The sequence below is a fragment of the Cavia porcellus genome, unplaced genomic scaffold, assembly GCF_034190915.1.
Source record: "Cavia porcellus strain 051 isolate PalLab524CR breed Dunkin Hartley unplaced genomic scaffold, mCavPor4.1 scaffold_7, whole genome shotgun sequence".
Taxonomy (NCBI): Eukaryota; Metazoa; Chordata; class Mammalia; order Rodentia; family Caviidae; genus Cavia; species Cavia porcellus.
The window spans coordinates 96,087,878-96,110,153 of record NW_026947490.1 but is presented as its reverse complement, the minus strand read 5'-3'; the positions used below and the strand labels follow the sequence as shown (position 1 = coordinate 96,110,153).

Sequence of the window (22,276 nt, the reverse complement as noted above, 5' to 3'; positions counted from 1 at the left end):
TGTTTTTCACAATTTACCTTTACAATTATTTACCACCTCTGTTTAACACTTTTTAATGCCATCATTATCTGATCATAGCAGGTAAAATCTTAAAGCATTTATAATGAATATTTTAACTTTTTAAAAGGTTAGTCTCTCAAGTTGTTAACTGGAAATCGGAAAATACTCAGATTGTATTTTTCTATCTTCTTTTGTTGCAGAATACTTCAGAAAGTCAGAGTTGTGCCAGAAGTCTCTTAATGGCAGATAGAATGCAAGTAGTTGTGATTCTCTCGGAGTTTTTTAATGCCACATGGCAAGAGGCAAATTGTGCAAGTAAGTATTTCTTTCATTTTCATGTTTCAGTTGTGATTCAGTAGTATAGATAGCAGAGTTCATTTTAGTGAAGTGTAGACTCTTTGAAGCTAGGTAATGTTTTTTGTACTAAGTTGAGGTGCACTGCTGTTAGCACTGTAGGGGATCAGTGGTAACTCCTTGGGCAAATACTGAACATCAGAAAGCTGTAAGCATTAATGAGATGAGCTTTCAAGTCAGGCATGGATTTGATTGTAAGTTCTACTACTTACCAGCTGTCAGGTTTTGGGCAAATAACTGCCTCTTGGAACTTCAGTTTCCTCATTTTTAAGTTGGTGGTAATATTGGAACCTATTTAAATGGTTGTTTTAAAAGTGAAAGAAATTGTATAAAAGCACCTAGCTTCATCCCTAGCACATAATGTTTAAGAAATGTTGACTTTAATGTAATAGTTACGATGTTTATAATATGCCACATGTTGACGGGGTGTAATACCTGTTTTACCAGCTTGTAGGTTTGTTTCTGTGTAATAAAATATCCTTTCAGATATTCGTTGGACAAAGTTAAATCATTATTTCAAATTCAGGTATGTTTTGAATACTGCTAGGTATTTTTACCTTCCCATTTTTATAATTTAGAGAGAAAGATATATTTATAAGTCTTACCAAGGAAGCCAATAGACTGTCTTACTAAATAATCACTTTAACTATAATCTTTATCAAATTACGTGGAAGCATGTCAGATGCTTTTTGCATACGTATTTAATGAAGGTAAGAAGAAATTTTTCTGAAAAATCTAAATAATTACTCAGGTCATTTTAAAAATACAAAATTTAATAAAGCTTTCTTACTTAAAGCATAGTCTCCTAAGATGTAGTGAGATATTGGTAACACGAGAAAAGGAGGAAAAAATGGAAGCTAAGTGTGTGACTAACACGTCAACCACTTTTTGTAATTTCCCAAGTTACGTTTTTTTTATAACCCCTACCTAAATTTTGAGCTTCCCAATAAGCCCAGAGAGATGTGAGGAGGATGACAGAATATGAAAAAGCTGTAGATGAGGGTCTAGAACTGCACCCAAGGCTTTATGATTGCTCATCTGAGTATACGTTTTTATAAGTGAAGGCTAATTTTTTTTTCATACAGAGGGGTTGAGTGAAGGCTTTGAGAAAGCTAAGCACGTGTTCTGGCATTGAGCCTTTGGTTTTTGTACTGTTTTTTATGCTGCCACCTCACAGATTCATTGGTGTCTCCCATGTAAAGAAATATAAATACATTCAAATTAGACCTACTGAAGTTTAACTTTTATACTGCAGACATATTTCATATGGCAGAAAGTCTAATCTTTTACTAAAAATAAAAGTGTTAAAGTACGCGTTTTTCCCTAAATACCAGATATCTAGTCCTATATAATGTGAAAAAAAATTTTAAAGTGAAATTGTACATTTTCTGATGTCATCCTTCAGCAGTGCTAAAACATAAGCATGGAGCACCCTGCCTCCCCGCCCCCCTGAGGCTGGGCCTGTGCGTGTTAGGAAGCTCTGCTGTGTCCCTGGCACGTCAGGATCTCATGCAACCATGGCTTTACCAGTTGATTTTGTTGGATCTGTGCTAACTTATTCTCTTTAAAAACAATCAACTTTCTACCTATATAATCATTGCTTTTTTAAATCACTCTCTTTTTTTTTTTTGAGACGGGATCTTATGTAGCTCTCGCTGTCCTTGAACTCACTGTGTAGCCCAGGCTGGCCTCCAATTCATGGCAATCCTCTTGCTTCAGTTTTTAGTGCTAAGATTATGGGTATGCACCATCGTACTAGTTTAGCCTTTCAAAATGTGTAAGGAAGTCTGTTTTCTCTTTTAATAAAATGGAAGAAGACAATCAGGTCATGGTAAAAATTTAAATGTATGTACAAAAAGCATAGTGTAAATATTCAGAAATAAGTTTTTGAATTAGTTGCCATTTTATTTAACACAAAAAAAGATTGATCAGTTAACCCAGTTTTCTTTTACCTTTTTCTAATGCTGTAATTTTTAAATTTGCAGACACATAGCTAACTGATGCCAACATTAGAAAAAAAATTTTTTTTGGTACCAATGCTTGAATTTATGATTTCCTGCTTGTTAGGCAGGTGCTTATGCCACTGAGCTAAATCCCTGGCCCCTACACGAGACATCTTTTTTTTAGTCTAGTACCTACAAATAAAAATGGAAAAAAAAAAATTACGAAAGAGAACAAAGACCAGTAATCCCCATCGACCTGCCAACTGGAAATTAAATCCAGGGCTTCATATCTGCTTGAAAGTACTTAACCATTGAGCTGTATCTCCATTCAATTTTAGTTTAGTTTAGTTTAGGACAGGATCTTACTGAGTTTCCCCGATTGGCCTCAAACTTGGAGACTTTCCTACCTCAGTTTCCTAAGTACCTGAATTATAGGTGTGTACACCGCGTCTAGCAGAAAGTGTCTTTTGATATGAAAAGTCTATTCCTTTCTCTTTTCTTATAGTACTAAATGCAAAACTGTAATTATAGAGGTAAAAATATTCTCAAATGAATTAAAGGGGCTACCTTAGTTTGTGGCGCTATAACAGAATATCATAGATGAGCTAATTTATAAACAGCAGAAACTTACTTCTCACAGTTCTGGAGGCCGGAAGTCCCCGATCAGGACACTGACAGGTGTAGTGGCTGCTGAAGTGCTGTTCCTCAAAGATGGCACTGTCTTCTTTCCTCACCTGGCAAAAGGGACAGAAAGGGCGAAAGGGCCACTGCTGTGTCTGCGCGTATGAGAAAGTTAGCAATGACAAAGCTGCGCGTGAAGCTTCCTTTGTGGGGGCCTTGTCCCACTCCCAGGAGGGGAGCCTTTGTGACCTCACACCTTCAGAAGCCCCTCCCTTTTCCTTTTTCATTTCAAATCCACTTCAAGTTCATATATATACGGGAATCAAACCAAAGGCCTCATGCACTAGGCAAGTAATCTACATCTTACCCCAAAGCCCCTCCACTTGATGCTGCTAGGACATCGCCCATTGAATTTACATGTATTTTTGTCTCTTGAGACAGGGTCTCACTCACTGTGCAGTTCAGGCTGGCCTTGGGCTCACTTTGTAGCCCTGGCTGGTCTTGAATTGGCAACGATCCACCTGCCTCAGCCTCCCGAGTGCTGGGGTTACAGGTGTGTGCCACCATGCCTGGCACCGCTGAATTTTAACACATGAACTGGGGGAACACAGAAGACCACAGCATTCCTGTCTGCCTGCCCACAAATATATGTCCTTGTCAGACGCAAATATAGTACATTCATTCCATCTCAGTAGTCCCAAAAGTCTTAATGTGTGTAGCATCAGCTTTTAAATTCAAAGTTTCATCTAAATGTCTCAGTCAAACGTGGGTGAGACTCAAAGATACGCTGCATCCTGCGGCAGATCACTCTGCAGTTGTGAGCCTGACGACAGCACACAAGTGACAGGTTTCCAGAATGCAGTGGTGGGACCAGCACAGGAGATTCCTGTTCCAAAAGAGGCCAGTAGGAAAAAAGAAAGGGGTACAGTCTCCAGGGAATCCGAAACTTGATGAACCAAATAATAATAAATCGACGTTTTAGCATAGTCTTTGACTCTACGTCCCGCAGTTAGACACGCTGGCACCTGAGTCCCCAAAGCTCTGGGTGGCTCCAGCCTTCAGCTTTGCAGGCTGTTCTTGTCAGAGCCTCGTTCTCTGCCTTCCCAGTCTGAGGTCCCATGCTGGTCTGGCGTGTTGGCAGTGGAGCAGCCTCCTGGTCCTCTAGTCATTGCTGTGTCCAGCCTCTCGCTGGTGGCCAGGATCACAGTTCGAGTGGAGACTGGTGGTTCTGTCGCACAGCTCAACTGTGTCGCTTTGTCAGGGGTGCTCTGCTGCTCCCATAGCGCCACTGGGGTTGATCCACAAGGAGTGCGGCAGCATCCGCATCCTGTGGGATCTCTTTGCCTGACCCTCAAGGCTGTCCTAAGTGGAGGTGGCCGTGCCTCCAGAGTTTGAACATGCATCCCTGCTGAGTTGGCGTTGCATAGGTGCCGCCCAGCGTTATAGGCTGTCCCTCATGGGGCAGTTGCCCGTGCTGCCCCTGGGCCTACTGGAGCCGCTGTTGAGGCAGCTAAAAGCACTGTGCGGGGAGCTCAGGCATCAGAGGCTCGAGACTGCTTGGGCGTTACACCTGCAGCTCTCACTGGGGCTGCCCTTGAGCGTGCTCTGCCTTCAGGGCCCTGGCACCAGAGTCTCCTGTGGAAGATGCAGCCTGAAGGTCTTGGAACTGCTGTCCAGGTGATTCTCCCCTTGTCTTCCTGACTAACCTCTGTATCAGTTTGCTCACACCCACATACACTCTGCATATGGCCAGGCTGAGAATTTTCCAGCTGTCTCCGCTCTACTTCCGTTTTGACTGTAAATTCCGCATTAGCTTTTTTGTCTCTTCTCCCGTTTTACTATGAACAGCCATCGTGAGCCCTTTGCTAAGAGACTTCTTCCATCGAGCATCCTAGTTTGTTGCTCTTAAATTCTGCTTTTCATAAAACAGTAAGACAGAGCATAATTCTGCTGAGTTCTTTGCTACTTTTTAACACTTGTGTCCTTTCCTCACATTTCCAGTAAGGTATTACTTATTTCTAGGACTTCAACAGAACAGCCTTTACTGTCCGTATTTCTACCAGTGTTTTGTTTGCAACCTGCATGTTTGTGTACAAAATCTGTAAGACTGAAGCTTTCTCTACAGCTCTCCTCTTCTGAGCCCTCACTGGAATTGGACTTGATGATCATTCTCAACAATACAGGCTTCTTCCTTTCACAGTCCTCCCTGCCTCTGCCCGTCCCTCCTTCCGCTATTTAGAGGTTTGTCACAGCAGCTCTGTCCCTCTCTGGTTCTGATTAGTGTTCCTCAACAAAATACCAAATAGGGGGTGGGGTGCAGCTCAGTGGGAAGAGTGGTTGCCTAAGTGTGCCAGAGGCCCTGGGTTGAAGCTCCAGTGCCAAAAATCTTATTTATACACATATACATATGTTTTATATATCTATTAAATAGATATATATCCAGTTGATCTACTATAGTATATAAATCATATATAACAATTTATATATTCTATTATATAAATGCTCTATATGTTATATAATACTTGTAAATACTTTATGTAATTATAATAGTGTATAATTATTATAAATGTTATATACAATTTATATTATATAAATTACATATATAGATTATAATCTCCATAATATAAAAAATTTTGTATAATTATAATATTTTAGATGTTACGTGTATCTCTTCTGTAGTGCTATTTGGGAGGCTAAGGGACAAGGCTTGCTTGTTAAAAAGAGTTCAAGGCCAGACTGGACAGCATAGACCTGCCGAAAAAAAATTGTCAGCACATGAATTTTGGGGAATGTGCAGTCATATGCTACACAGTGACATTTCATTCAGCAGCAGACTACATGTGCAGAGAAGATCCTGTAAGATTTTTTTTTTTTTTTTGTCTTTTTTGTTTTTTATCTGCACCAGGGATCGAACTCACGACCTCACACTTGCAAGGCAGGCGCTTATGCCGCTGAGCTGAATCCCCAGCCCCGACCCTGTAAGATGCTAACAGGTGAAAAATTCCTTGTACTATAGTGGTCGTGACTCAGCACATTACTCACATTTTTGTGGTGATGGTGAGGTGAACACCCGAAAGCTATTTTGCTGCCATTTATATTAAAAAAGTAGTGCATGTAATTATGTATCGTGCATAATACTTGACAGCAATATGACTGTGTCCCTGGTACTTACTGTACTGTATTTTTTATCATTATTTTATCTTTTTTTTTGGTCCGGAATCAAACTCAGGGACTGAGCACCGTGAGGCACTGTGCTGCTGTGCCACATCCCCAGCCCAATCATGGTTCTAGAATGTAGTCCTACTTGTGGGAAAAAAATTTAACTGTCACAAACAGCCTCCAGCAGATCCCCAGGCTGCCTAGAGAAGAAGGTGTCACTGTCTAGGGCTGTGGTAAGCTGGGGCACGTGAGTCTCGGGAGGCTGCTTGGTACCTTTGAAAGCTCTGGAAGGTTAGTCATCACTGATCCAGGGCATGGCAGCCCCGTGATTGTCACTGCGCCTGAAGAGCTTCCGGAGAGACAGATGTATGAGTGGCTTTTTACTCCAGTCCAGGTCTTTTTTCCCTCTAAGAATCACGGAACCAATACATAAAATCCTGCTCCGATTGGTAGCGAAAGAGAGTTTTATTTTTGGCCAAGAATTGGAGACAGAAATAAACTTGCAAATCAGTTTCTCAAACCTTGGAGGTCAGGCAGGTCAGCCATAGGATAAAAATGAGGAACCAGGGATATGCAAAATAAAGGAGAGGAATACTCGTGTGTTTTCTTGGAAGGAGGGAAATTTTGTGGTTCTCTCCAGTGGCCATCATGGCAGTGGCCAACTGTCATGGAGTTAGGAGGTTTGTCATATAGGATGCCAGTAGAATTACAGTGCAGTGCAGGGTGTCTGACCGCCACTCTGGTAGCCCCCTAGATCCAGCACGTTCTGATTGGCCCACCTGAAGAGGAACTTCTGTCCTCCAGACAGCCTGTCCTTAACAAGATGCGGGTGAAGAAATTGAGTTGGGTCCGCTTATGGCCTGCAGGCAGTACACTGGGTGACAGATGTGCAGGTGAAAGGCAGTCATATTAATGATTGTGACCAGTGTAGTCCTGGACTAATGTTTGCATTTGTGCTTTAGATTTTAACAAAAAAAATTTAAGAAGTAAAATAAAGAAATAGTTAAAATAGAAAAAAGCCTATCAGATAAGGCTCTAGAGAGAGGAAGGTAGTGAGCCAGGGGTTGGCTCTGCATGTGTGTGACACTGGGTTCATTGCCCAGGAAAACCCCACATACACACCTACAAGCACAGAAGGAATGGAAGACACTTTAAAAAGAAGGAAAATATTTCTGTCCAGATGACCAGTGGATCCAGACACAGTTAAGCGAAAGGTAATTACAAAAGAGACCAAAAGATAAAAAATTTAAGTTTTTCAACATGATTGTTTTTGTTGAAAAAAAGTTCTAAATGTAGTATAGCCTAAGTGTGTAGTATTATTGCTACACGATCACTATACTGTAGTACTCTAGTAACAGTGTAGTAATAGGTGCTCACTAACCAGCCTCCACACTCACTAACCACCTAAGGCCACCGACTTGCCCAGCACAGCCTGTAGTCCTGCAGGCTCGGTTCATAGTGAGCACCCCTGCAGGTGCCATTTTTTACCTTTTGTGCTGTATTTTACTGTGCATTTTTAGTGTTCGGACGTGTTTTTTGTTGTTGGTGGTGGTGGGGAGTGTTTTGTTTTGTTTTGTTTTGTTTTGTTTTGTTTTGTTTTGTTTTGTTTGTGAGACAGAATTTCATATAGAGTTGAGGCTGCCCTTGATCTTACTTTGTAGCCAGGCTGGCCTGGAGCGGTGCTCCTGCCCGAGCCTCCCAAGTGCTGGGATTATGGGCATGTGCCACCAAGCCCAGCCTGGATGTGTGTTTACACACACGTTTACTGTCGGGTTTTAGGGTTGAGTACAGTAGCATGCTGTACAGGCTTGTAGTCCAGGAGCAGCAGGCTCTGCCTGACTTCCCAGGAGTGCAGTAGCTACTGTCCAGGTTTGTGTAAGTCCACTCTGTCATGCCCGCACACGAGGAGCCACCTGACAAGGCACTGCTCAGGACGTGGCCCTGTTGTCAAGTGATACTTGACTGTATTTACACCACTAGGTGAGACTTGAAATGTGGTATTATTGAAAAACATAAAAGATAAAGAATTATTATAAAGAACATTATTAAAATTTATACAGTACCCAAAGCTTCCTTTTCACTTTGCTTGATGTAGCTTGAAATAGGGTTGGCACTTAGTTTCTGCAGTTCTGTTTAGTGAAAAGAAAGCTAGGAATTAAATAGAGGAGAGAGCGCCCTCCATGTAGCCCTTTTGTTATTCTTTAGAATTCCTGTCTTTGAATGGTGTTAGTCTCTGTAGGAAGTGAGTTGTTGGATATTGATGCAAAGTCAAAAGAAATTTTAAGAACCACATACTTCCTCCTCACAGTACTCATAAAATGCAAGCTAGTTTTCCTAGTGGAGAGTGACCGTTAGAAGTAGAGAAGGGGAGGAAGGTGCATCTCCTGTAAAGCATTAAAACCCGTCACTAGGGAGGTGGTGTTGGCCGAGAGATAGTCTTGTTGCCGAGCCCCTTGTTGGTTATCTTGTCCATCCTACGGTTGAGTAGTTAGTAGAGTGACCAGATTTGATGAAACCATAGGCGGCTTTATTGTAAAACCATCTTAGCTCTGTGGTGAACAATGTGCACGTGAAGTGCTGTTGTAACAAGAGGAACCCCAAAATAAATGAGATATTTTGTCTTACATATTGAAAACCCACTCTTTTTTTTTTTTTTTTTTGAGTAACCCATATCTACAGTGACTCGGGTAATCATTTATGATGCTATTGAACTATTGCATGATTCTGATGATTCAAAGAAAATTAACTTTAAATTAGTGTATATATATAACTTATGTCTTGATAATTGAAAACTCAACAGTAAAACTTACTGGTTAAGAAGGTTAGTAAACCAGAATTTGTTCCAATAATTTATTTAGCTGGAAATTTACTAAGTGCTAGAGTCATTTATTTGCATCTTATAATTTAAAATATCTTAGTTTTCTTTTTAAACATGATTACAGAGTTCCCAAGTTAATTCTGTATTTTCTGAAACGACCTATTTTTCAGGAATTAGTGATTGTGTGTTTTCTATAAAAGTAGTTTTGAAAACAGCCAAGTTCTTTATATAAACTGCTAATAGATGCCAAATCCTATATTTAAGGGCACATAATTCCTATTAGGATGCTTTAGTAGGTTAGTATGCAAGGTCCTGGCTTGGGTCCTTACCACATTACGAGTGTCTCTCAAGCGGAAGCAGGAGCCGGAGCCCTTGCTGAGCAGGAGCTGTGCTAATCTGTCCTCTGCAGGGCTCCACTGATTATCTGAGACAGGAAACTTCCTAAGACCACTTCACTTAGTGCTCATGGGAAGCTTTGTTATTACTAATATTTGCTCAGATACCCGTTTCTAAAATGCATAGCTCCTCACTCTTTCTAATCTCGTGCTCTCAGTTTCTGCAAAAGAGTAAAAGGAATTTACTGGATTTTATTTTGAATCGGGAAGTTGGGGCTCTTTAACAATGACACTTTAACCCAATTACACACTTGAACTCCTTGATGCCCTTATAGCACTACCCCAACAAGTACAGAAAAAACTTTGGTACTGCATTAATACAGTACTTAGCTAGCTGACCAGTTTACATTACCCTTTAGTTTAATTTTCAAATTATTTTAAGCTAAAAGTAAATGACAATCAGTAAAATACAAGAAATTGAGTCCTTATGTTCTTCAGAGAATCTTTCTTTATAAATACTGTAGAGAATCTTTTTTTATAAATACTGTAATTTATATATCTTGCATAGAAGAAATTGCTTTCTTAATATAATACATGTAAATATTAATAAAGAATGTATAAAAAACATTCTGTGAAAAACATAAAACGAAATTTCGTAACGAAATAACTAGAGAATAACAGCAGTCAGTACACGGTGGATCGTGACTTTAAAGGAATGACCCCAGTGTCATTCAGAGTCCAAGGCACACACAAGGAGACTTTCTCTGACAAGGAAGAAACAAACAAAAGGACAAACGAAGCTTCTGTGAACAGACAGAAACTAGTGGTATAGATGAAACAAATTAGCACATACTCATAAAATAGTTTTGAAACAGTCGATAATTTGAGGAATTGCTTGAACTTTTCCCTGCTTCCTATTTATCTATCTTCTGTCTGCCCTTCTCGTTCTCTTTTTACGTATCTATATGTGCGTGTGTGTGTGTGTGTGTGTGTGTGTGTGTGTGTATGTATTTTGAGTGTCTCATGTAAGGAAACCACGCAGTATTTAAGTGTGTGTGCCTGGCTTATCTCACGTCACATGCTGCTGCCTCGTGTCAGTGCGCTTGGTGTCACTGTAGGCCACGCGGGGAGACACACTCCTCTCCCCGTACACGGTGTGTCAGTTGTGACGTGGTGCGGTGTTGTAAGGTTACATGTGGATGAATTCGAGCTTCCTCAACTTCCTGCAAGCCGTCAACCACAAAAACTGAAAACCTTCTCAAACGCGGTAGCCTGATACACTGATAATATCCTGCATGTGTGTAGTTGTGTTTCTTTTTATCTATACCTGCTCTGCCTCATACCTACGAATTCCAGGCTGTTTCATGACGGTGTTAAGCTCGCATTAAAAGGGACTCCCAGTAAATCTGTTTTGGTAGTACTTTAATTGAATGAGATTCCTGTTCTTTGGGAAGATAAAGCTGCAGAGAATGTAGAGTATGTGAGTTCCTCCCCTCCCCCCCCACCCCGCCCCCCGCAAAGGGCGCCGGGAATCGAACTCAGGACCTTGCACTTGCCAGGCAGGCACTTGTGCCGTGGAGCTATATCCCCGGCCCAAGTACATGAGTTCCAGGGGAAGAGAATCCAGGAGTAGGTTCAGCAGGAGAGCACTGTACCCTGGTGCACACGGGCAGGGGTGCAGTGGGGTGGTAATGGTGACCAGGCTATTCCAGCTTGCTTCTGGAGGCACAGTGCCCGTAGTTCCCCCACCCAGAGGGAGAGATATTTCTAGACAGGAGTCTTAAAATGCTAGTTGCCGCTGCCCTGGTCACCAGGTTTAGGTTTCATGTCGGTGCCCACTCTGACCAGCTGAGGAATGCCTGAATCCTTGTGGGGTAAGATGTCGCTGGGTGCTGGAGGCAGGAGCCAAGGCATGTGTGGCTGTGAGGCTTAAACGTTTTGCTGGCTTAAAATGTAGACATGAATGTTTTGTTCATTTTGCAGCATTTGAAAGTGCAGGTTCAAGATTCAGGCTGAGGCCCAATCCAGCATTCTGTTAATCAGTTTTACGTCTTGGGGCAGCCGCCTTAATTTCTCTAACCATCTGTCCTCTATTTTCCAATGGAAGTCATGATGCTACTGTCTCTCAGAAGCATTGCGACAGCTCAGTGAGTAACTGAGTTCCCCGTGTAGACGTAGTACTTGGACACGGCAGCCTGTGTCAGCTCCCCCTGCTGTAACTGCCGTGGCTGGCCTTCCCGTGACACGTGGGCTGTCCTTTACTGTCCTGTCTAGTGTCACCCAGCTTTAATTGAGTGTCTCTTATTCTCCTTCTTGTGTCACGTTGTGTTGTGTTTGTGACAAAGCCTCGTTAGTTTGGGCTGGCCGTGAACTGTCTGTGTGGCCCAGGTGGTCTGAACTGACCCTCCGCCTCCGCCTCCCAAAGCTGAACCGCGCTGCACGCCGCACTGCACCAGCTGCGTCCGCCACTCATCAGGTTGTTTGCTTTGCCACCGTTCTCCTGGGCTGTCCAGTGACTGCTTCCTCCGCGTCCCGTTAAGAAAGAGCCTGTCAGTGGCTATGATTGTCTGAGCCAGGTGAACGTGATATAAAGTACGTGTTGAAATTAAGGAGGACACAAACAGGGCCGAGGACTAGAACACAGAGACCCTCTATGCGATTGTGTCATGACCTCGAGATCAGAAAGCGTGCGTTTGATCAGGTTCCTTCACTTTAGAATTTTTTGTAGTAGTATTCTGTAATCAGAACGAAGAGTAAAGAAAGCAGTGGGAATTTGTGGGTATGTGGACAGAAAAGAGGACAAGGGTTTGAGGAACGAGATAGAGATGCTTGGCCACTATCCAGCTCTGATCCAGATTCTGGGCTCTGAAGCCAGGCAGTCAGCCTGCACTGGAGGAGAAGGTGACAAGCAGGTTCCCGCTCAAGGGGAGTGGGGGAAAGTGTGGCATGTTCACACTTAGACGATGAGAAGAACAAATGAGCCACTGTCGGGCAGGAGCAGCAAGTTACAGAAGAATGTCAGTTCTGTAAGATTCACAAGAGCATGTAAAACAATTCTAATTATTTCCAGACTTCACTGGAAGCCCCGTTTGTCACTATTTTAGGCAAAATTTTGTACTCTCAATGCATAGTATAGAAAGAGCAAATTAAATTACCGTGTCATGTACAAATTGACCCATTATTGAAGTTGGAAGAGAACTACTGGACTTGGTATGAACAAGGATAAAATGGCATAATTAGGTAAAATACATGTAGGGTAAGCAGTGTTACTAGCGAATAGCGTCACTAAAGCAACATTTGATAGCTGGTGTTCATGATCGAGACCCTTTTCTCCATTAAAGGTCAATTTAAAATGTTTGTTTGTTTGTAGTGCTGTGGATTAAACCCAGGGCCTCATGAATGTTAGGCAAGTGCTCAGTCATTGAGCTATATCCTCAGTCTATTTAAAATTTTTCTTTTATTTTGAGATAGGATCTTGTTAAGGTTGCCCAGGCTGGGTTTGAACTTGTAATCCTTTTGTCTAAGCCTGGTTGTCACTTTAAATTTTATTTGAGTGGGTATGTGATAAAGATTTTCAAGAAAAAATTTTAATTGGGAAAAGAAATGTTTTAAGTGTCTTGAGACATTTTCGTGGAATCCTTCTTGTTGTGGGAGGGAGGAATGCTAGGTGTGAAGCAGCGGTGAGAGCCTGGGAGACAGGTGGCGGCCTGTGTAGCCGGCATGTGCAAGGCCTTGGGTTTGATCCCAGAACCACGACATGATGCGGAATGACAGTACCTAGATGATTGTTGCTTACGTGTGTTTGTACTTTTCTTTTTAAAAAAACAGATTGTTTAACAAACAACAGTGAAGAATTATCAAACACTACATTAGATTTCCTCAACCTGTTTAATCAAACCTTGACCTGCTTTGAGAGTAACCTTCAGGTATTTAAATATATTTGAAATGAAAATGCTGTCTTACATGAATGAACAGTGTGTAATTCTAAAGTTTTGTAGCATTAATTGTTGATATTTGTGCAGACCTTACGATGTAGATGACTTAATAGATCTGTATTTCTGTTTTTCTTCTAGTTACAAATCATTAAAACTTCAATTTAATCACTTACAGAGTAGGGATAGTAATATTTACTCTGCTTATCTTCAGTATTTTGTAGTGAGGGTCCGCTGGGATAGTGGATATGAAATCATTAACTGAGACATGCAGTTATTTAACTAAAACGCAGTAATATACTTTACTTTGTGTATGATATAAAGTATTTTACAACACAGAATGGTTCTGTCTATAGGAAGTTTACTCTTTGCCTCAATATTTTAAAAATATATTTTATATACTTTTAAAGGCATTGTTTAGTAAGATAACTTTGAGGATCGTGCTATCAAGGCAGCCTTCAAGAATTCAACCTGATAGATTTTATTGTCTCTATCTTTGATCTTTGAATTTTGATACTGCAACTTAATAGGAAGTTGATGACTTCAGAGACTGTTTTAAGAAATATATATGAAGAAAATGAGCACTTTTCATGTCATGCTGGTTGCACATTCTTCCTGGTTTGTTTTTTATTGTATTTTTCTTTTGTCATGAAGAAAATTTTAATTTTGTTAGATTTATCAGTTATTTAAATGGCCTGTGGTATTTCTGACACACGAAAAAGGCTTTTTCCACAAGTGATTATTTTTAAAATTTGTTTTAGTACTTCTGTGGTTTCATTTTCTGCATTTAAACTTTTTTGTTTCAAGACAGTCTTGCTATGCAGTTCCGACTGGCCTTGAATCACAGCGGTCTTCCTGCCTCAGCCTCCCAAGTGTAGGGTTTACAGGCATGCACTGCCTTATCTGGCAATTTAAACATCTTTCTCTCTTAAAAGTTTTAAAAATATTTGAATCTATAGTTTTCTTTCAGTTTGTAAAATTAAACAATGTCTAGTTATTCTTTTCTAGACCAAAATAGAACTCCATAGTAATAATTGATTGAAATAAACCTGCAATCCAAATTTTATTTTTTATTGAATTTTTGAGACAGGGTCTCACTGTGCAGGCTGCCCTTGAACTCATCATGCACCAGGCCTGGCCTGACGCTCACAGTGACCCTCCTGCCCCAGCCCCCCAAGTGCTGGGCTTACAGACGTGTGCTACAATCCAGTGTTGGAGCTTTCAAAAGGCCTGGATTGTGAGCCCTGTGACAGGAGAATTCCACGGGGCCACAGTTTTTTTCCCCTTTTCTTTTCCTGTTACAAAAGTCCTGCCTCAACCAGCTAAATTTGGTGAGGTCGGCTCTGGCAGGGACATATTTTCTTTATTCAGTGAGAGCAGGGTAGAGAAGTGCAGATACGTACTGATGAGGTAACTGAAGGAATCTGGTGTCTTCCTGTTGGTGGTTTGGCACATAGGCTAGTGCTGTCTTGGTTTAGCAGTGTCTTCAAATCTAAGGACACTGTAGAAGACCCCCGACGTTTGCTCGTGTGCCTCCCCGTCCAGGCCTCTCCCCTTAGCGACGAAGCTTGCAGCCGCCTTGCCCGGGTCAGAGCCCAGCAGCCGAGCCCCCGTGTGGCTACTGCCCCGGAGGCCGGATGTGGCAGTGTGGTGACAGGGCCGTGTGTGTAGTGTTCACGTTGGATCTTACATCGTCTGTGTCATCCCAGGGGGCTGCACACGGTCTGCTGCCGCCAAAAAATTACTCAGAGGTCTGCAGAAGCTGCCGCGAGAACTACAAAAACCTAAGCAGTCTGTACGGTCAGATGCAGAAACTGAATGACCTTGAGAACAAGGCTGAGCCCGGGACGCACTTATGCATCGACGTGGAAGACGCAGTAAGTGCTTTTCCTCTGGCGGCCGCGCAGTTCAGTGCTGTTGAACGTGCCCTCAGGGCCATCTCTTTGAGATACTGCGTGTGGTGTTTGCGGTTAGAAATAATTAAGAGTAGTTATAAAATAGTAAGGTTTTAGAATATTCTGATCTAGCAGACTAAAATGAAAATCAGGCATTTCATAAGGCGTGGGCCTTGCTACATGTTTACATTTCAGTTTCTTGTATATTTGTTAAAAGAGTTTGCAGGTCTTACTATGTTGTTCAAAATCTATTCAGTCACTTCCTGTTACATTATTTCTTTATATCTACTACAGTCTGACAGTGTTTATCATTTTTTTGTGGTTCATCACTCAGTATATAAGGTAATGACTGAGTTCTTAGTAAATATGATTAATTGGTCAGCAAAAACCTTTTCACCCTGTGGTAGCCGGCCTTTACATGGGCACCACTAGATGGCAGTCATGCCTTTTTAGGCGATATGATGCCTGAGCCTTGAGGGGTTAGAGGAAACAAATTGTTGGCTCAAAGTTGAGAATTAGGTATCAAATTGATAAGATTAAAAGTTGAAAATAATGAATGTGAATTGTCTCAGAATCGGGAGTGGACCAGGAACATTCAGGATGGTAAAAAGCTCTTATCTTGGCTCTACCCTGGGTTTTGGTTTTTACTGCTGTGTTCCTGTTGCCTAGAATAGTGTTTAGTTTGTAGTAGGCTCTCTGTAAATAATAATTTTTAAGCAGGCAAACAGAATCAGCTGCATTCCTACTGCTGTAAGTTTTCTGAAAGCTATCTAGTGGCTGACATTCTGTTGTACTCTAGTGAGCATTTAAATGGAAACAAACAAAAAAATAAATAAATGCAAACAATGACTAATTATAAATCAGTATGTTTCCCTGGCAAAAGAAATTGTCCTCAACATTCAGTATATTTTAGGGCTGAGTATTTAGTTTAAGTCTGAGTACCTGTTTAGACATTAGCAAAATATTACAAGAAATTGAAGTCCAGTTAAATACAAAATAAAGTAATAGCATTTGTTGTTATTGTTCCAGATGAACATTACTCGAAAACTTTGGAGTCGCACCTTCAACTGTTCAGTCCCGTGCAGTGACACGGTGCCTGTGATCGCTGTTTCTGTGTTCATCCTCTTCCTCCCAGTGGTCTTCTACCTTAGTAGCTTTCTTCACTCGGAGCAAAAGAAACGTAAACTCATCTTACGTAAGTTGTCTTATCTATTTAGATCTATTTTATTTCTTTTTTTTTTTTTTATCGGTACCCGGTATCGAACTCATGACCACCTGCTTCCAAGGCAGGCGCTTATGCCACTGAGCTTAATCCCCAGCCCCTTAGATCTATTTTAATACGTGTATGTAGTATATATGTAGAGAAAGAATGCAAAGTATATTAGCCTAAAATGATTCTCTGCTTTACAGTTATGCTTATTTATGGAAGAAATGTGAGAATTGTGTAAGAATAGATAATAACTAAAAATCAAAGACAATGTCTTTCTGATGATTAACTGAATTGGATTAAGTCTAGCTTGTGCCTTGAATAAGGTTGGCAGCAACGGAAGAGTAGTATCAGGGCACTGTGGTCGGGGCATGGCAGTAGCAGGTGGAGATGTGAGGGCTCTAAGCTACTACAGCCAGCATGCCGTTTGCTATTTTTTCTTGGTACTGGGAGTTGAATCCAGGTCCTTGACACTGAACTACACCCCCAGCCATTTTTGGTTTTGTATTTTGAAACGGTGTCTTGCTGAATTGCTGAGTTATATGGGCTGGGCTTATCTTGCCATCCCAGCTTTCTGAGCTCTGAGATTACAGACCTGTGCCGCTGTGCCTGGCCATGAGTCTTGTTAAACACAGGTGTCACCACGCCCCTCTCCCACGTGGAACCCTTCCTGCGCTCCTGCTGTACCTAGGGCAGTCGGTACTCCTGCGGAGTGGCCCTTCCGGCTGTGCACTGTGCACGGCCCAGCCTCGGTCCATTGCTGGCGCTGCTGTAGGCAGCTGGCTTTCTCTCCGGTCCTCCCGGACTCCGCCCCCTCCCGAAGCCCCGCCCAATTCCCCCCCCCACCTCCTGGTCACGTGGGTCTCGGGGTCAAGGTCGCTTGTTCAGGGACCTTTTAGCCTTCCGTCAGTCCAAGAATACACCCTTCCCTTCATTCTTAGGTATGTTTAATAACATTAATTGCTAACCTAGTGTAAGTTAAATCCTTTAAGTTCCAAAACAAGAATTTTATCAAGACAAGAATTTTATGTTGTTCACCTTTATATCACCAACATCTAGAAAGTTGAATGAAACATTGTACTGTATTTAATGTTAGTGTTTCTCGAAATACTAGTACTATGAAATTCTTTATGCAAAAATTATGAATCAGAGAAGATCGAGAAATACTGCATACCATGTCTTTTCGTGAGCTTCATAAGGTATAAGGATATAAGATAAAGACCCTGGGGTTGCACGTCTCAGAACTGGAGAGTAGAACTTGCATGTAACACCTATTAATGTTTCACAGAAGCACAGTTCATAAAAGGTGAGGAGATAGGAGGGGCCTGGCACCTCACGGGGAGGTGGGGTGCTTGCCTAGCATAGGCCTGTAGTAGAGCGACACACGGTGTGGTTAGGCCACACAGGGGACCCTGGAAGGGTTTTGGAATTCACCGTTATGTGGTCCCAGGGGTGGGATTTTAAAGGATGTAGGGATTAGTTAGATAGAGATCAGAGCGGTAAGGAATTTTAAGTATATATAACTGGTGAGTTTATTAAGTAATTTGATATTAGAAGCTAGACCATATCTAGTAATTTTAAATAAATAGAAAACCAACCAAAAAGAATCAAACTACTGATTACTTTGGCTCCTCAGTCCACTGAGGGATTAAAACGTAGACTGCTTGTTTAGGTCATTTTTTAGGTCAAATTTGCCCGTTAGTTTAGGTTGAAGCAAAACACTGATTCAGAAAGTCGTGTTGTCATTTCGCAGGTGCAGTGGTGGTCAGGGAGACCCTGGTAGAAACTAAAGCAGTCATTGTCACCCCTGGCTGTGCATCAGAACTGCCTGCAGAGTTTAAAATCAGTACAGGAACCTGGAACGTGCTGCAGGTCTTTCTATTTACAGCCTTAAAGTTAATCCAGCATTACGAACTTCTGAAGGCGGGAGAGTCCTAGTTGCCCAATCAAAACATGGTACAAAATGTGCTGCCCGGCCAGGTCCTCGTGACTTCTTCTATTAATCCGAAGGACTTAATCCCATTAACACCATAATCAAAACTGTACCCTATTTCATTAATGGCCGTTATGTGTGTGTGTGTGTAACACATACCTCATTTTCGTCAATTAAGTTTTGTATGTGTGTGGTGCTGGCAGTTAGGCTCAGGGCCTCACACGTGCTAAGCGTGCACTCTGCTCCCAAGCTGTGGTCTCAGCCCCTGAATTTCTTTTCAACTGAAAATAGAGGCAGTTTGCTTTCTTGTCATGTTTCATTCACTGAACTGTGTCATGATGTTGAAGAAGACCAAGTTTGCTTGTCTTGTGCAAGATCTTGGTGGAAGATGTTTTAGGCTTTCAGAATTAAGCATGGGGACTGCTGTAGAATCTTTGTAGGTACCTTTTATCAGGTTGAGGAAGTTTTCACTGAATTCTTTTTGTTTTTGTTTTTTTGGTACCGGGCATCGAACTCATGACCTCATGCTTTCTGGACAGGTGCTTATGCCACTGGCTAAATTCTCCGCCCTCACTGAATTCCTTTTTTTTTTTTTTAATTGGTACCAAGGATCGAACTCATGACTGCACTTGCAAAGCAGGCGCTTATGCTGCTGAGCTAAATCCCCAGTCCCTGAATTCTTCTAAGAAGAATTTGGATTAGATTCTAGCTTGGAATTTTAAATATATGTATTTTTTTGTCTTTTTCTCCTCCCTCCTTTTTTTTTTTTTTTTTGGTAGCAGGATTGAATGCAGGGCCTATCACTAAATATGTAATTTTATTATTATGCTTTATAGTACTTTTTTTTTCTTGGTCTTTTTGAGACAGCGTCTCGCTATGAAATTCAGGCTGGCTTTGAGCTCACTTTGTAGCCCAGGCTTGTCTCGAATTTCCAATGATCTTCCTGCCTCAGCTTCCCTAGTACTGGGATCACAGGTGTGTACCACCATGCCTGGTTTTAATACTTTTATTTTCTAGGCAACAATACATATTTAAGATTGTGATGTTTAAGAAGATACCTGATGCTTGTTTTATTTGTACTGCTTATAACAAAATCATCATATGTAGTTTCAAAGTGATTTTTTTTTTTTAGGTTAGTAGAGAAAAAAAGCCTACGTTGTGTTTCTTGTAAGATCAGATCTATTCAAGCCAAGCAGGGTGGCGCACATGCATGTCTATAATCCCAGCATTTGGGAGGCTGAAGCAGGAGGATTGCAAGCTTGAGGCCAGCTGGGACTACATAGTGAGTTCAAAGTGAGCCTATACCTCAAAGAAAGACCCTGTCTCAACCTCCCCTCGCAAAATTGGATCTATCAGATTCAAAAAGTAGACAAATACTATAGTTTTATAGGAATATTAAATAATGTTGGTTAGAGAATTACATTTAAAATGTAATACTTTTGTCTCATCCAGCCAAACGTCTGAAGTCTAGTACCAGTTTTGCAAACATTCAAGAAAATTCAAACTGAAACCTACAAAATAGGGACTCAACATCGTATCATCCGGATAAGCGGTGGACGACACAGCTCAGTCACAACGAAGAGAAGCCGATCGGACAAGTCAAGTGCTGAGAAACTCGAGGAAGCAGATATACGTTTCAATGAGAATTTTCAACTTTTGTTTCTTTCCACCCTTTTCTTTAAAGAATTGGATTTGTTAATTTCCAAACATAATTGTCTGTTTTGAAGGGTATTTGTTACAACAACAAAAGACACAAGGAAAATCCTTATTTTGTAGACATATTATTAGTACTTGAGACTTCTTTTGTCTCATTTGCATAAATACCTCAAGTAAAAAGGTTTTTGAGGACTAACATTTAAAAATTAATGTTATAGCACAGTCTTTGAAAAAGAAATATATTTGCTAAAGATAGCAGATCCAAAGACTGGCTTAAATTACTCCCTGCTGCGTGTTACTGTTATGAATATATTTAATGTGTCATATGTAACTCAGTGTCTAGTTTCCTTAACGTTGTTTCTGAAACTACTAATTGTAAGCATCCTTAACGATTTTTAGGAGTGATAAACCACATTACATTTATCTTTGTAAAAAGATTTATGGTAACTGGTTTCTTACTTGACTTTTGTAAATAGTATTTTACATTTTATTTTTGCCTTTATTTCATAAGCAATTTAAACTCACCGGACTGCTTTGTTATATTCAGGGCAAGATATTTTTTTTTTTTTAAACTAGGGATTTGCATTGTGAAATACATTAAATTATTTGGCAATTTATAATTTATTATTACTTTGAATCAAATGTAATATCAAACTGTATTTCAGTTGTGGTTTTTTAATGAACAGTTGCTCTTGGGATACATAGAGATTTTGGGGGAAAGGAGGAAGTAACAAGTTTAAGGGTCAGAAAATAGAGCTGACGCCCAGGGGTGCGTGTTAGGGGTGTGAGTGCTGGGATCCCACAGGCAGCAGTCAGGCTAAGGCACTGCTTGCTCTGCTCAGTTCTGAAGGCAGGCGAAACCCACATGGCTGAAGTGAGCCACAGCGTCCCGCTCAGAAACCTTCAGTTCCGGTGCAGGACCCATGGGTCAGCCTTTAGGCCAGGGCTGCTTCCGAATTGCTCACAGTTTCGTTCCTCAAGGTTTTAGCATTAAGGGATTCGCTCACTCCTTGCTTTCATGGCAGAATCAGGCTTTGTTTTAAATGGTGAGGACATGAAGTCTCCTTTGTCCTCTGTGTAGTTTGGTTAAATACAAGACAATTTGAACCTCTTTGTAGACTGTAAAATGCTACAGAAACTCGGGTGTGTTTGGGGTTTTGTTGTATGTTGATTGTATGTGCAGAGTGAAGGAGAAGGCTCGCCGTGGGTATCTGGATCATTCTAAAACTGTGACAGCTCTCCGATCTGCTGTGATCCGCTTAAATCACTGCGGGTCATTTTGCCGCCGCTGTTGCTGCTGCTGGGCTGTCGTGCTTCGACGCATGTGGTTGAGAGTCATTGAAAGCAGTCTTCATTAATGCAGATAAAACCAGTTTACACTGAAAAGTCAGAAAATGTGTTTCAGTCAGCGTAGTGACTTGAGCACCTTTCAATATTATGTTTGCAAGAATCATTGCTTTTGACGATAAAACTAATAAGCACTTTAAAAAGGAAAAGACAGTCTACTGTTTTCTGGGGGGGTCATTGCTTTGCAGAAGCTGCATCAGCAGTAGTCGATTTCAAAAATAAGTATTGGGGCTGGGGATTTAGCTCAGCGGCATAAGCGCCTGCCTTGCAAGCAGGCGGTTGTGAGTTCGATCCCTGGTACCGATAAAAAGCAAAAAGACAAAAAAAAAAAAAAAAAAAAAGTATTAAGTGCTGTACAAAATCTGTTTCATTTTGTAGTTGTATCAAAAATTATTTGCGTAGTTTTGAACTCTGAAACACATCATGCCTGTATTGCACAAAAATATCTTAAGTTTTTTTGATACTTTAAAGGAACTTAAAGAAATTGGAATGATACATGGATTTTTAAATAGTTTTTGAAAACTTCAGATGTAACATAACATACATTTTCATCTTCTTAAGATTTTACTGCAAATAAAATGTATTCTTGTATTATTTATCTTTTGTTGTTTGGGAAATAAAAATAACATCAGACATTTTAAAGTGTAACTCTTTCAGTCAACAAATAACACCTCAGTTTAGTTAGTAAATGTTACTCCCATTGGGACCAGTTTCATGGATGAACTGTACTTTTTACTGTAACATATTCTTTGTAAAGTGAAATGTTTTCTGGGAAGGATGCTGTAGTTAGGTGTATCTTCCTGTCAAAGACTACACCTCAGTAGCGTTGGCTTTTGAGAATAAAAGTATCATTGCTGACCTGTGTAAGAGTTTTAGATGAGAAGAACAGTGTCCCAACTATCTATATTTCTTGAACTAGCAGAAGCTTCGAGATCATCTGGTCGTAGAACCCTGAGCCGGGGTTCTGGCCTTTGTCCTGGGTGTCATCAGAGACAGCAAAAGCTGCCTGTGCTTCCGAGGGCACCAGAGGGACTTGTGTTTGCATTCTCTCCTCTTAGTACATCACTTTCTGCTTC

The 22,276-nt window shown here is 41.0% G+C and overlaps 1 protein-coding gene across 1 annotated transcript in view; it reads left to right on the top strand.

The window, feature by feature from the left end:
• Ostm1 (osteoclastogenesis associated transmembrane protein 1) overlaps positions 1-22,058 on the top strand; it is a 33,666-nt gene extending 11,608 nt beyond the window's left edge. The window contains exons 2-6 of the mRNA XM_003466033.5: positions 201-315; positions 13,059-13,156; positions 14,872-15,039; positions 16,087-16,252; positions 19,650-22,058. Coding sequence (XP_003466081.1) covers positions 201-315; positions 13,059-13,156; positions 14,872-15,039; positions 16,087-16,252; positions 19,650-19,705 — 603 coding nt within the window. The 3' untranslated portion in view covers positions 19,706-22,058. The remainder of the gene's footprint in view (positions 1-200; positions 316-13,058; positions 13,157-14,871; positions 15,040-16,086; positions 16,253-19,649) is intronic.
• Positions 22,059-22,276: the final 218 nt, after the last annotated feature.